At 41.7% G+C, this 14,868-nt stretch overlaps 1 protein-coding gene across 1 annotated transcript in view; it reads right to left on the minus strand.

Moving 5' to 3' along the window:
- Positions 1–852: 852 nt before the first annotated feature.
- ZC3HAV1 (zinc finger CCCH-type containing, antiviral 1) overlaps positions 853–14,868 on the minus strand; it is a 62,864-nt gene continuing 48,848 nt past the window's right edge. The window contains exon 13 of the mRNA XM_045495823.1: positions 853–4,774. Coding sequence (XP_045351779.1) covers positions 4,509–4,774 — 266 coding nt within the window. The 3' untranslated portion in view covers positions 853–4,508. The remainder of the gene's footprint in view (positions 4,775–14,868) is intronic.

Genomic DNA, 14,868 nt, shown 5'->3' on the forward strand with positions numbered 1-14,868 from the left:
TTTCCCTTCACTTTAATCAAATTTCTGGTGGCTCAGTCGGTTAGGCGTCTGACTTCAGCTCAGGTTCTCACAGTTCATGGGTTCAAGCCCCATGTTGGGCTCTGTGCTGACAGCTCAGAGCCTGGAGCCTGCTTCAGAGTCTGTGTCTCCCCCCACCCGCCGCCCTCCCCCGCTCATGCTCTCGCTCTCTCTCAAAAATAAATAAACATTAAAAAAAATTTTTTTTAAATAAAAAATTTCTGCTGCCATATAGGATTTTCTTCCTCTTTCTTTCCATCCAACCTTTGTAATCAAAAAAGAATGAGTGGAGGGGGCACCTGGGTGGCTCAGTCGGTTAAGCACCTGACTCTTGATTTCAGCCCAGGTCATGATCTCACGGTTCGTCAGATCAAGCCCTGCGTCAGGGTCTGTGCTAACAGCCTGCTTGGGATTCTCTCTCTCTGCCCCTTCCCCCCTCAAAATAATAAACTTAAAAAAAAAAAAAAGAATGAGTGGAGAAGAGCTTTTAAAGGAGGGACTGATAAGACAATTCTGCCAATAACCATTTATATTTTTAACTTTTGGGTTCAGCCAGGCTCTGTTCCCACCCCTGAGACCAAGAAAAGTATATTCGCAGTTTCCGCCTCCTTCTCTAAGCCCCTAGACAGAAGATGTGCCAACCAACTGTGGGCTTGTCCATCACCACCACCTGCCTTTCCTTGGCATTATCCTGACACCTCCCTGGTCATCAAGTCCTGGAACGAAAAAGCGAGAAGGGACAAACATCTATCCCCCACTGAATAACTTAGTGTGTGCAGCTGATTATATTTTTGGAGATACCTAGAAATAAATATAGCAAATTCAGGCAGCAGAGCAAAATTAATATTTCTCTTTATTGGATAGTCTAGAATTAAGCTTGAAGAAGAAGAAATACAACTGAACTACTGAAATATAAATAGTTGAGCTTACTTTATTCAACAAAAGGCATCCGAGGTATCAGCCAATCAAGCATTCAGGCAAGTATCAGGTATGGCACAGTAAATAAGATGGGTTGACTCGGCCCTCAAGGAGCTTACATTCTAATGCAGAAAGTAGATAACTGCAAGGTGGACAGATGCTAAAAATGAAGAAAGAAAGGCACAAAGACTTTTAAAACCTGGGGGTTTGGGAAGCAAGCATCTCATCTAATGTAGAAGACTCCTTATGGAGGGAATAGTAAACTAATCTGAGGATAATAAGACATGAACTAAGTCAGTGGTTCTCACGGTGGGATTTTGGAAATTGATAGGTTGTTGGTTTCACAATTATTGGGAACTATTCCTGGCATTGAGTGGATGCAGCCAGGAAGAACGCATGTCTGCAGTAGATGGGTTAGTCCCACACAAAGAAGAATTATTCGGTATCCTATACGACTTTTTAACGTCCTACTGGACATTTATGTAGGACCTACAGCTCGCCTGAGAGAATATCATTCATTTTTTCCTCTTAGGCAGTCCGTTATCCTTATTTCAGTTAAGGTAATTTCGCTCTGTTTCTTACAGATAAGATATATGGTCTGTTACGACTTACCCTAACACTTGTTTTCATCCTACGCTCACACATACCTCTAAATCTTTCATTTCCCAGTACTTCTTTATAGGAAGTAGCCTCTGGACAACTCTGAAACTCCAACCCATTCATTGTAAGTAGGGGTAAGTATCTACTTCATGATGTCGTATAGAATAGTCATGCCTGAGCATTTACATATTGAAACTCATTTTATTGTCATTACAAATTTCTTTCCTTCTATTTCTCCATTATAATAGAGTTGGGGTATTAAATTGATTCTTAAAGAAATCCATGTGTGTAAGTAGACTGTATTCCCTACGATTCCTCTCAGGCCAACAAAGGAGATGTGACAAAATGTTATTGCTCTGAAAAGGGTGAAAAGGTCTGCTAGGATTTATAGTTGCCACCATAAGTGGAGGGGAAGAGAGGGTGCTATTGGCATTAAGTACATGAGAGCCAAGTAGGCGGAACATCTTACAATATTCTGGACAGTTCCTCACAGTAAGAAACTACTACTGTGCACCCTATACGAATTTTGAATGTCTCGCTAGACATTCTTGTATAACCTACAGCTCGTCTGCAAAAAATACTGTATTTCCTCATTTTCTCCATCTCGACAATCTGTAGATATCCTTGCATAATATGTTTATTTCAATTAACATTCTATTTCGATATTTCTCTTATAAGTACTATCATATGCAAACAAGTTATGCATCACTAGTTTTTATTCTAAGGTCCACTCCTTTCCCTGCTTTTTCATTTTCTTATACTTTTTTGTATAAAATCAGTTTTGATTTTCTACCTTCTTTTAAATTTACACATTAGGTATAAACATCTGACTAGGTCTTCTAACATAGTTGTGCCCAAGTTAATGTGCCTTTTATTTCCATTTTATGTTAATGTTAACTAATTTTAAATTTATTTCGGCAATTACGTGTAGGTAGAGTATATGACCATTGAATTGCATTTTGAGGATAATGAAACAGATGTTACAATGTATTTGTCATTAAAAAAAAAACAAAAACCAAAAACGAAAAAGGCAGGAGTCCCAATTGAGAACCACTGAGCTAGGAGGAAAGGGGAACCAAAGAAGAAGGGAAGCCAGTGTGGCTTATGTGGAAGAAAATAAATATCAGAGGGCAGGGAAGGGAGAAATCATAATCATGTGGGGCCATAATAAGGATTGTGAACTTTATTCCAAAAGCATGATCAATCTGTGTTTTTAAAGATTAAGGAAAAAATTTTTAAATATGGCCATTGTTACTACTAAGTAAACAGTATCTCAGAAGGGGACAAAGAAATATTTCAGAAGTAAAACTGGACTTGGGAACAGCTTGGGAGAAGGAGAGGAAGAAGTCAAGAATGACTTCTGACTATAGAACACTGAGGGAGAAAATGGTTCGCTTGATGGAGGCAGGTAGAGAATTCCACCTAGGACACATTGCCTTAGAGGTGCCTGTGAAATATCCAAGCAGAGAGGTCTACTGGGCAATCAGAGTTGGACAAACTGCATCTCTGAAAATGTGAGAACCAAGAGCAGGAAATGAAAACTCCAAACAGGAGCTACCATTCAAGGAAAAAAAACCAAAAGTGCATTAGAGTAATTATTTGTGGCAAGCCTCCCAGAAAATAACCCTGCCCTAAAAAATCTCTATACATGTTACTGGTGGAGTCCTTGAAACCAAGGGGTTGTGCAGATGTCTGTACTGATCTACAATCTGACTAATACAAAATCAACTCTAATGTTAATTAACTTTTATAACCTGTCTGCTAGAAGGAACTGTAACAGGAAACTTTGGCGAATGAATGTTACACAATGTTGAAAGGGAAAACTGGAAGGAAAAACCTGATTCGTTATAAGGAAGGAACTCTTGGTCTAGGACCCTCAACTGCTTTAAAACTGTACTTAACACTTGCAAACAATCCGTTATATGTAGAAAAAAGAAGCCCCTTGCAGGTGCAAGGCCTGTTTGAGGCGTTTTCTTTGTTCTGACTCCGTGCTCACCAGGAAACACATCTCGCCTCCTTAAGGGGCCCACCCTCCAGTAGGGATGGCCCGGCTCCTAATTCCTTGGTGAGTCTCATCTGCTACACCGAACGACTACAAATAGCACTCAGGTTTATCAGTAATATTTGTGTGAATCTGGTTACCGTGACTCATATCCCCCCAAAATACAACTACTTCATGAAAGTCCAACCTGAAAAACCTTCTCTATAATCATATATATAAAAAGCCCAAAATTGGGCAGTAAACTCCAGTTGGTTGCTTCTCTCTGAGCCATACTTTGTGGCTCTTTTTATTGCATTCCAGAGAGTCAACCTGGATGGAGTCCCCTAAATAAACGCAGAGATAAAGAAATATATGCCCCAACTCAGATTTACTACGAAGGTATAATACTGCAGTTACAGCTGTAATACCATTTAAGTTACCTTTTCTTCCCCCCTCCCCAGCATTTTCCAAAAAATACGCCTCCCCCTCCAACTTTCCAGTCTTCCATCCAAAGGCAGTACTGTCTTACGTCCTTACATCAAAAGGCATTTTTAGATTCCTCTCAAATTGCCCAAGTTAATTTTCTTGCAATTTAACCAAAACGAAACCATTGCGTACAATAAACGAAGAGTAGCTGGGAGAGAAACTTATAGCAGTGACAGCAGTTTTAGAAGTCAGTCGTTCCCAGCTACATCTAAGACAGTGGTTCCCAAACTTTAGGACGCATTTGAATCCTTGGGAGTTAGAAGTACCATTGCCCAGCTCTCACAGCAGAAACAGTGTTTTAGTTGGAATGGGATGCAGTCTGAACACTGGGATTGCTAGAAGGCTTCCCAGATGATTCAAATGTGTTAACAAAATTGGGGAACCATTGATCTAAGGCAATTTGATAACTACATGAGGAAATGTACAAGTTTACTATCTGGGGCAATCTGGCTCTGTAATGAACAGAATGGTTATGGCCTCCTTTATGACGCTGTAGTCATCATTTCTAACTAATCACGCAGGCTTTGTCTAGTTCAGTGTATTCAATCACATATTCTGGGTAAATCTGATCTTTCTCGAAGATGACAAACACGGAGGGATTCAACCTTGCATCCACATAGCTGTCATATGGTGGTGGAGGAGGGCTTATGCTTCCCACAGCTCCTTGAGTAAAATCTCCAACCAGGACTCGAGCTACAAACATCACGATGTTTTTGGTATCATACCGGCAATTTTTATGGGAATAGATGGCATCTTTTCTGAAGTAATTTCCTAGAAATAGAAAAACAAAAAGGGTAAGAATTATCATAAAAGAAGGCATGTAGTTTGTAAGATTATGTATCCGATGGTGTTATCGGATGATGGGTGTTAACTACCCACGTGTCAGCAACACGTTATAGATACTTATAAACTTCCTTTGTACTTAAAAAAGTCTATCATGCAAGTAAATTTCAATGCCGTATATAGCCCTAGTGGAATAACCAAATCATTTGCCACTGTTCTGGGGCTCCCAGTGATGGTGTGAGCCACAGGCTACAGTAACCAAGCGGTGAGGTCACAGCAGCCCAACTCCTGCAAATCATGCAGGAGGAGTTGAACTGTAAATGATGAACCAAAGATACTCCATCAGAGGCCTTTTTAAATTGTGTGCATTTTTTTTTTTTTAAGAGAGAGAGAGCAAGCCCAAGAGTGGGGGTGGGGGGAGCAGAGAGAGAGAAAGAGAGAGAGAGAGAGGGAGAGAGAGAATCTCAAGCAGATTCCACACCCAGTGCACAGCCCAATGCATGCCCCCCATATTGCATACATTTTAAGGAACAAAGCTCATATACTACTGATGGGAAGGTCCTAGAAAATGTGGAAGGGAAAGGTGTAGCACAAACCCTGGCAGAGCTTTTCAAAATAGTTGATCTATTGTCCTCAACTGTAAAACAACCTCGACACCACTGAGGTTTCTATACTCAGCAGACCAACAGTGATTTCCTGACAAAATCTCCTATTTTAGGGGTGCCTGGGTGCTCAGTGGGTTGAGCGTCCAACTCTTGGCTTTGGCTCAGGTCATGATCCCAGGGTCCTGGTGGGATCAAGCCCTGCATCAGGCTCTGCACCGGGTGTGAAGCCTGCTTGAGATTCTCTCTCTGTTTCTCTCCCTCTGCCCCTCTCCACTGCTTGTGCTCCCTCTCTTAAAAAAAAAAAAAAAAAAAGTTTAAAATTTCCTATTTTTAGGGGTGTCTGGGTGGCGCAGTCAGTTAAGCGTCCTACTCTTGATCTTGGCTCAGGTCATGCTCTCCCAGTTTGTGAGTTCAAGCCCTGCGCTGATGGCACTGAGCCTGCTTGGAATTGTCTCTCCTTCTCTTTTCCCCTCCCTTGCTTGTGTGCGCGCTCTCTCTCTCTCTCTCTCAAAATAAATAAACTTAAAAAATAAATAAATAAAATTTCCTATTTTAATTTTTGTCATTGCCAGATACTTTTCTCTGTCTTTTTAACAGAAATGTGTATATTTGCAAATTCTGATTTTCTATGCAAAAGTTAGTAAGTAAAATGAATTCACTGTATTTATGGTAACAACTATTTACTACTTTTTCATTTATACTATTTATTTTTTATTACTGATTTTTTTATAATTTTAGATGTTTGAACTCCAGAAATATTGCTCATCCTGAATAGGTCAGATACTGGCTATTCTGGGTAAATGATGTTCAACACTATCACTGACCTACCATTTCTGGCCCCGCTCTCCTTCCCAAACACAGTTACCAGCTTGGAGGGGATTCTCTCATCTGTTTCTGTGTATTTACATACACATGTAACACATTTACTCTGGTACAGTTCGATGTTCTTTTATTTGTTCATTAATGGGATTATACAGTATGAACTGCTCAGTATTTTTTTCCACTTTAGCCCTAGAAATTTTGTTGTCACTTCACCTCACCCTACCTTATTCTTTTCAAAGACTGCACAGAATTCCATTGTATGGATGTATCATAATTTAACTACTTCTGTACAGATTAAAATATAGGTTGTTTTCACTTTTTTGTTATTACCAAGACACTTCTCAATAAATGCTTTTAAAATATCCTAGTAAATACACCTTTGGTAGCCTGTATAAGTCTTTCTGTAGAACAGACTCTAAAACTATAATGGCTGGGTCAAAGGATAGAGCATATAAAATTTTGACAGATATTACAGACTGCCCTCCAAAAGCAGCCTAAAAATTTTAATAGCAATGGAGAAAGTCCGATTTCTCCACAACTTTGCCAGCATTGGATATCAACTATCCTTTTAATTTTTGCCAATACAAAGCGCAAAAAAAAAAAAAAAAAAAAAAAAAAAAAAATCTGAATTTAATACGCATTTCCCTTAATCTGAGTGACATCAAGCATCTTTTCATATGTTTATTGGCATATTCCATATTCTCTGAACTGCTTTTTCATATCTTTGTTTCCTGGTGTATTTTTGCCTTTCTTTTTTTTTCATTTTTTTAAGTTTATTTATTTTGAGAGAGAGAGAAAGTGTATTCGACGGGAGGTAGGGAGACAGAATCGTGCAGAGCCTGATGCGGGGCTCAATCCCACAAATCCTGAGATCATGTCCTGAGTCAAAATCTATAGTTGGACACTTGGCTGAGCCACCCAGGCGCCCTGCCTTTGTTTTTTAACTGACGTATACCCAAAACAAGCTTATATTCAAGACAGTGTCCACCCAGATCTTTTAATAATTTCATAAAGTAGGCCAGTAGGTAATTGGAAAATGACCAAAAACACAAACAAAACTCATCATCCCCCAACAATTCTACTGGGCCACACACTCCACCTCTGTCATTGCCAGCGACCCTCCCCCCCCTTCCCAGCTAGCTCCAGCTCCTTAGTTTTCCCAGATGGCCAAGTACGCATCTGTACTACTGTGTTAGTTAGCCCTTCTGCAAACAACCTGGGGTATACAGAGGCTGTGCATTCTTTATTTGTATTATTTCTGACTCGATGGACACCCACTGCAAATTCTGTATCACACTACCCATCTCTGTGCATCATTATACATGAGTCTGCAAAGAACCATTCCTCACACATCAGTTTCTGGAACTTCTGAACAACTTAAGCTTTTTTGTAAGGAAATCTCTCTAAAACAGACATGTTTCTCGGATTTAAAAAATAGAACACCTTGGGGTGCCTGGGTGGCTCAGTCACGTAAGTGTCCAACTTCAGCTCAAGAGCCCTGCATTGAGCTCTCAATTGTCAGATGTCTCCCTCTCTCTCTGCCCCTCCCCCAATCTCACTTTCCCTCCCCCACAAGTGCTCGCTTTCACCAAAAAAAAAAAAAAAAAAAAAATTAAAAAAAAAGAACTCATTGTGCCCTTTCTTTTCTTGATGCATCAGATTAATATGTTAATCCTGATATATGGGGTGTTACAACATAGGGATGCCCTGTTGAGTTACTAAGGGGGACAGAGCCATTTACCCCTACACTAATGGTCTACCCGCAGCATGAAAAACAAATGTTAAAGTTGTGTTTGTGTCTTGTGGATCATTTCCCCTCTCATTCTCCACTTAAAACTGTTAACTGGGGCGCCTGGGTGGCGCAGTCGGTTAAGCGTCCGACTTCAGCCAGGTCACGATCTCGCGGTCCGTGAGTTCGAGCCCCGCGTCGGGCTCTGGGCTGATGGCTCAGAGCCTGGAGCCTGTTTCCGATTCTGTGTCTCCCTCTCTCTCTGCCCTCCCCCGTTCATGCTCTGTCTCTCTCTGTCCCAAAAATAAATAAACGTTGAAAAAAAAAAAAAATTAAAAAAAAAAAGGTATATTAAAAAAAAAAAACAAAAAACTGTTAACTTTCTTCTTGCTGCCCACCTCTAACATCTCTTTACTCCCACTCCATGCTTGCTGGGCTGAGAAAACAAAAAGACAAAACAAGACACTGTTTTGAAATAAAACTAAATGATTCTGAGAAGCTCCCAAGAGTAAACGTACACAAGCTTCAGTATAGGAATTTTATGACAACAACTTGGGCTGCTCGTAACACAGTTATTCGCTCTTTCCAATTCCAAGTCCTTCTTTCAGAAAGCGAACATTTCCAGATAACTGAACTCTAAGTTATCCATGTAAAAGGTGTCAAGTCAAATAAATAGTATGGAGTTACTGGTAAAAATGTATTTGACTTAAAGCAAATGGAATAAAAACAATAAACAAAATTTTCATCCGTATGTGTCTTCAGTGTGCATCTGTAGTGCTTGACAAAGCCATGAAATTATTTGCAACATTCCGAGATAGTTGTGCCTGTTTTAAGGGCACTGAGTTACTTTTATACTTGTTAAATTAATTTTTGTCTATTTTGTAATAAAGTCTGAGTCCTGATTTGATTATTCAGCTATTTTTCTTTCTTTTTTTTTTTAATGTTTATTTGTGAGAGAGAGAGAGAGAGAGAGAGAGAGAGAGAGGAAGTGGGGGAGGGGCAGAAAGAGCCGGAGACACAGAATCCGAAGCGGGCTCCAGGCTCTGAGCTGTTAGCACAGATCCCAACACGGGGCCCGAACTCACGAACCTCGAGATCATGACCTGAGTAGAAGTCCAACACTCAACCAACTAAGAAGCTCTGAGCTGACAGCAAGGAGCCTTAGGATCCTCTCTCTTCCTATCTCTGCCCCTCCCCTGCTCACTTGCCTGCATGCTCACACTCTTTCTCAAAATAAATAAATAAGCATTTTTAAAAAATAAAATGAATCATCAGTTTTTAAGAATCACATTTATAGGGGCACTTGGGTGACTCAGTCAGTTGCGCATCTGACTTTGGCTCAGGTCATGATCTCCGGGTTGGTGAGTTTGAGCCCTGCTTCAAATCCTCTATCCCCCTCGCTCTCTGCCCCTCCCCCAGTCACATTCTCTCTCTCTCTCTCTCTCTCTCTCTCTTTCTCTGTCAAATAAATACACATTTTAAAAATACAGAAAAATAAAAATAAAAATCATACTTATATAATCTGGAAGTACATTTGCTTCATTCAGTGATCCAACCCTTCTTGCAAATACCTCTTACACGTGATAGATTCCCTGAACCCCAACATCCTCTTGATCCCTTCTGCCTCCAAATGGATCTCGGCCACCCTACTTTTGCCCTGGACCTTTTTTTTTTTAATTGTTTAATGTTTATTTAGTTTTGAGAGATGGAGAGAGAGTGCGAGCAGGGGAGGGGCAGAAAGAGAGGCAGACACGGAATCAGCAGCTCCAGGCTCTGAGCCTGGAACCCGCGAAGCGCCAAGATCATGACCTGAGCCCAAGTCAGACGCTCGACCGACTGAGCCACCCAGGCACCTCTGACCTGGACTCTTACTACACCTGTAGACTTGGACCCGCATCCTTTCTGACACTGCAGCCAGGCCCTGACACTTGCTTCCCAAAGCCAGCAGTGGTTTCCAGCTGCCCTCCGGAGACAAATCCCTCCCCTTAGCATGGCTTGCAAGGTCTTTCAGGATCAGACACCGACCTCACCGGCCGCATCTTTTGTCGCTCACACCGGACCCACAGGCTGCCTGGCCTTTGTCAATCTCTGGTCTTCATAAACACTCTTCTCCCAACTTTTTTGTTTCGTTTTGCCTTGTTTTTTGCCTAGCTAGCTTTTGTTTATCCTGGAGGTCATACTTAGACTTCAGAATATGCTGTCTTCCTGTAATCTACTTTATTTTTTTTTCTCACTCTCAGTATAACTGACATAATGGGATAATATTGTGCTTTTTTGTTTTTCTTTTTACCATTCTTTATATCTAACCACCTTTTATTTTAGCCAGACACGTTCTCAGTCTCAGAGAGAAGAATCTTTGGAAGACATCTATAAGGAGAAAGGAAGAATCACGGTCAGCTTTTGATTACCAAAATAGGATCTGGATACGCACTGCAAAAAATAATGGACTCTGTTAACTAGAAAGAACTCTGAATAAGACCGGGGAAAGGAACCCTCTTCTAGGCTGGGAGTCAAAACGGGTCAAGTTGGCTCCAACTCGGTTATTCAGGGATCCTGGGCGGGGCCTGTCAGGGATGACAGAGAGGAGCCCCGTGGCAGAGGCACCCATGTCCCACTTCCTGTGTAGAACGCCAACATCCCAATTCTCTGCGGATCCCTTTCAGGTTTTCTACATAAAGACACTCACATTACCTTCAAAAATAACATTTTTGTTTCTTTCTTTCCAACCATTTAGCACTGGGAGGAACCTGGGTTGCAGAATCCTGGGAGATTTTAGATATGTTCTGATGCCCCCAGCACCCTGGATCCCAAATATGGCTTTAAGGGCCTCCCATCTGGCCTCTTGAATCCAGTTTATAACCAGGACACGTCCTTCTTTGCTTAGCTACCCCCCAGACATGTGTTGCTTCTTCTAATTTCATCTTGTTTCTATTTCTTTATCCAAGTCTGAGTTTGTAATCATCTCCTCTGACTGTGAAGTTGAGTGGCTTCTACCTAACAATTGTTCTTTTTTTTTTTCTTAAATTTTTAAATGTTTATTTATTTTTGAGGGAGAGGGGCAGAGCCTGAGCAGTGGAGGGTCTGAGAGAGGGGGAGACACAGAATCCGAAGCAGGTTCCAGGCTCCGAGCTGTCAGCACAGAGCCCGACGCGGGGCTCGAACTCACGAACCGTGAGACCATGACCTGAGCCAAAGTAGGACACCGAACCAACTGAGCCACTGAGGTGCCCCTACCTAACTGTTGTTCTTATCCTCAGTCCAGACTGCTCCCCTTAACATAGTCACATATGAAATCATACAGATAACAGCCTAAGGGAGTGGTTTCACACATGCACAAGTCGGGGGGGGGGGGGGGGCTTTACTTTCCCTCAGAGAGGAACAACATCTCTGACATCTACCACTGGGCCTCTTTTAGGACAACTGTCTGAATTTTTTAAGATTATGGGCCCAGTGGTTCAAACCCGTCTATCTAGACAGGACTGATACCATCACAGGTGATGCAAGTGGAATGTTGACATTAAAAATAAATACAGGGGCGCCTGGGCGGCTCACTTGGTTGAGCGTTCAGAGTTTTGGTTTCGGCTCAGGTCATGATCTCACAGTTCGTGGGTTCAAGCCCCGCGTCGGGCTTTGCACTGACAGTGTGGAGGCTACTTGGGATATTGTCTCCCTCTTTCTCTACCTTCCCCCACTCGTGCTCTCTCTCTCTCTCTCTCTCAAAATAAATAAACTTTAAAGATAGATAGATAGATAGATAGATAGATAGATAGATAGATAGATACAAGCAAAACAAAAACACCTCCTAACTCGGTGTAACAGGAGGCAGGCCAAGTAGAAGCATCAATACCTTCTCAAGGGAGGGTAGCATGGGAAACATGGGCACAGCTCCTGGACGGACCCCTGGCCCATCTGTGAGAACTGCAGACCCCATTCTTGTCTCTTTCTTCCACACCACCCACAGGGTTTTTTCTTGGCTATCGAGAACACTCCTCTTTTGCCAAGTTAAAGGAAAAGTGATCGTACGTGAGTAACACTATCAAACTATCAAGATGCACTTCAGAGGGTTTCAGTGCCCTGCCATTTATAAAATAGGAAAACCAGACTACACGCCCATGTATGTCACTATCAGGGTCAAAAACCTAAGAACACGTATATACTCGATTTCCATTTTCTAGGATATATATTCCTTTGAGTTCTAATATAAGAGAAACGTTATCTCACTCAAGATAGTCATCCCATAAGAGAAACATTATCTCACTCAAGATAGTCATCCCATTTCTAGGTAAGTTTTACTGATGCATTTAAACTTCATAAACATGAAATTCTCATCCAGTCATTGGCTTAAAACCCTTCGTGAGCTTCCCATGCCCTTAGAGTCAGGTTTCAATTCTTTCCTGTGGGGCCGTATCTTACACCACTCATCCCTCACTTTTCACGCTGAGTCTCTAATGCAGATAAACCCTCCTGGGCCGTTCCCTGGGAACACTTCTCTAGCCGGGTCAGGTGTCCATAGGACCTGTTCACTTCCTCTATAGTAGCTGCACATTTGCAATCACTTAATTAATTATGTGAAGTAATTTGGGGGGCGGGCATATCTAGTTAGTTCACATCTACGTCCCCACTATCTAGTATACAGAAGGCACTCAAAAATATTTGCTGGCTGACCGGAGCGCCTGGATGGCTCAGTTGAACATCTGACTCTTTTTACATTTCTTTTTAATGTTTATCTATTGTAGAGGGAGACAGAGCATGAACGGAGGAGGGGCAGAGGGAGAGGGAGATACAGAATCTGAAGCAGGTTCCAGGCTCTGAGCTGTCAGCACAGAGCCTGACGCAGGCCTCAAACCCACGAGCCCTGAGATCATGACCTGAGCTGAAGTCAGACGCTAACCACCTGAGTCACCCAGGTGCCCCTAAACATCTGACTCTTGATCTCAGCTCAGGTTGTGATCTCATAGTTCATGACATGGAGCCTTGCACCGGGCTCTGCAATGACAGCGTGGAGCCTGCTTGGGAATCTCTCTCCCTCTCTCTGCCCCTCCCCTGCTTGCACTCACTCTCCCTCTCTCTCTCTTTCTCTCTCAAAATAAATAAACTTAAAAAAAATTGTTGGCTGACTGATTGGCTTCTTACCTTTTGGAGTATGTGTGAATTTAATCTTAGTTGTAGGAGTTGACCCCCTTTGAGAATTGATAACACTATTGTTTCCTTAAGATGAGTGATTCTTTGTGTTTGTTTGTTTTAAGAATTACACGGCTGATACAACCCAACACCAAAAAATAACCTGATTAAAAAATGGGCAAAGGAGGGGCGCCTGGGTGGCGCAGTCGGTTGAGCGTCCGACTTCAGCCAGGTCACGATCTCGCGGTCCGTGAGTCCGAGCCCCGCGTCAGGCTCTGGGCTGATGGCTCAGAGCCTGGAGCCTATTTCTGATTCTGTGTCTCCCTCTCTCTCTGCCCCTCCCCCGTTCATGCTCTGTCTCTCTCTGTCCCAAAAATAAATAAACGTTGAAAAAAAAAAAAAATTAAAAAAAAAAAAAAAAAATGGGCAAAGGACCTGAATAGACATTTTCCTAAAGAAGACATACACATGGCCAATAGACGCATGAAAAGATGCTCAACATCACTAATGCGAATCAAATGCAAACGAGAATCAGATTTGATTCGCACAAATGCAAATCAAAACCACTATGAGATATCACCTCACCCCTGTCAGAATGGCTAAATTAAAAAGATAAGAAACAACAAGTGCTGACAAGGATCTGGAAAAAAGGTATGCTTGTGTACTGTTGGTGGATAAACCAGTACAGATAAACCGGAACGGCCACTGTGGAAAACAGTATGGAAGTTCCTCAAAAAGTTAAAAACAGAAATACCACAGGATCCAATAATACCACTATTGGGTATTTACCCAGAGAAAACAAAAACACTAACTTGAAAAGATATATGCACCCCTATGTTTACTGCAGCACTATTTACAACAGCCAAGATATTGAAGCAACCTAAGTGTCTATCAACAGATGAATGGATAAGGAAAATGTGCCAAATACACATACATACATATATACCCATACCTACATACATGCACGCACAATGGAATATTACACAGCCATAAAAAAGGAAGAGATCATGCCATCTGAGATAACATGGATGGATCTAGAGGTTATTACGTTAAGTGAAATAAGTCAGACCGAGAAAGACAAAGACCATATGATTCCACACATAAATGGAATATAAAAAAAGAAAGAATAAACAATCAAAAATCAGAATCAGACCTATAAATAAAGAGAACAAACCAATGGTTGCCAGAGGGGAGGGGATAGGAGGGTTGATTGAGCAAAATGAGTGGAGGGGAGAGGGATACAGGCCTCCAGTTATGGAATGAGTAAATTACAAGAATGAAAAGCACAACTTAAGGAATACAGTCAATGATACTGTAACAGGGATGTAACGGGACAGATGACAGCTACACTTGTGAACATAGCATAAGGAATAAACGTATCAAATCACCAAGCTGTACTACACTTGAAAGTAACATTGTGTGTCAACTAGATTCAAAAAAAAGAAAGAGAGAGAGAGAGAGAGAGAGAGAGAGAGAAATTAAGTCAAGTAAAAAGTAGCTCAGGGGCGCCTGGGTGGCTCAGTTGGTTAAGCATCCAACTCGATTTCTGCTCAGGTCATGATCTCATGGTTCACGAGATCAAGCCCCACATCGGGCTCTGAGCTGACAGCACGGAGCCTGCTTGGGATTCTCTCCCTCTTTCTGTGCCCCTTCCCTGCTCTCCCTCTCTCAAAAATAAACAAATAAACATTTTTAAAAAGTAGCTCATCATTTAAATAAAATTAAACTTTTGAGATTCTTTTTTTTTCAAGTAGGCTTCATGCTCAGTATGGAGCCTAACGTGGGGCTTCAACTCACAACCCTGA

The sequence above is a fragment of the Leopardus geoffroyi genome, chromosome A2, assembly GCF_018350155.1.
Source record: "Leopardus geoffroyi isolate Oge1 chromosome A2, O.geoffroyi_Oge1_pat1.0, whole genome shotgun sequence".
NCBI lineage: Eukaryota > Metazoa > Chordata > Mammalia > Carnivora > Felidae > Leopardus > Leopardus geoffroyi.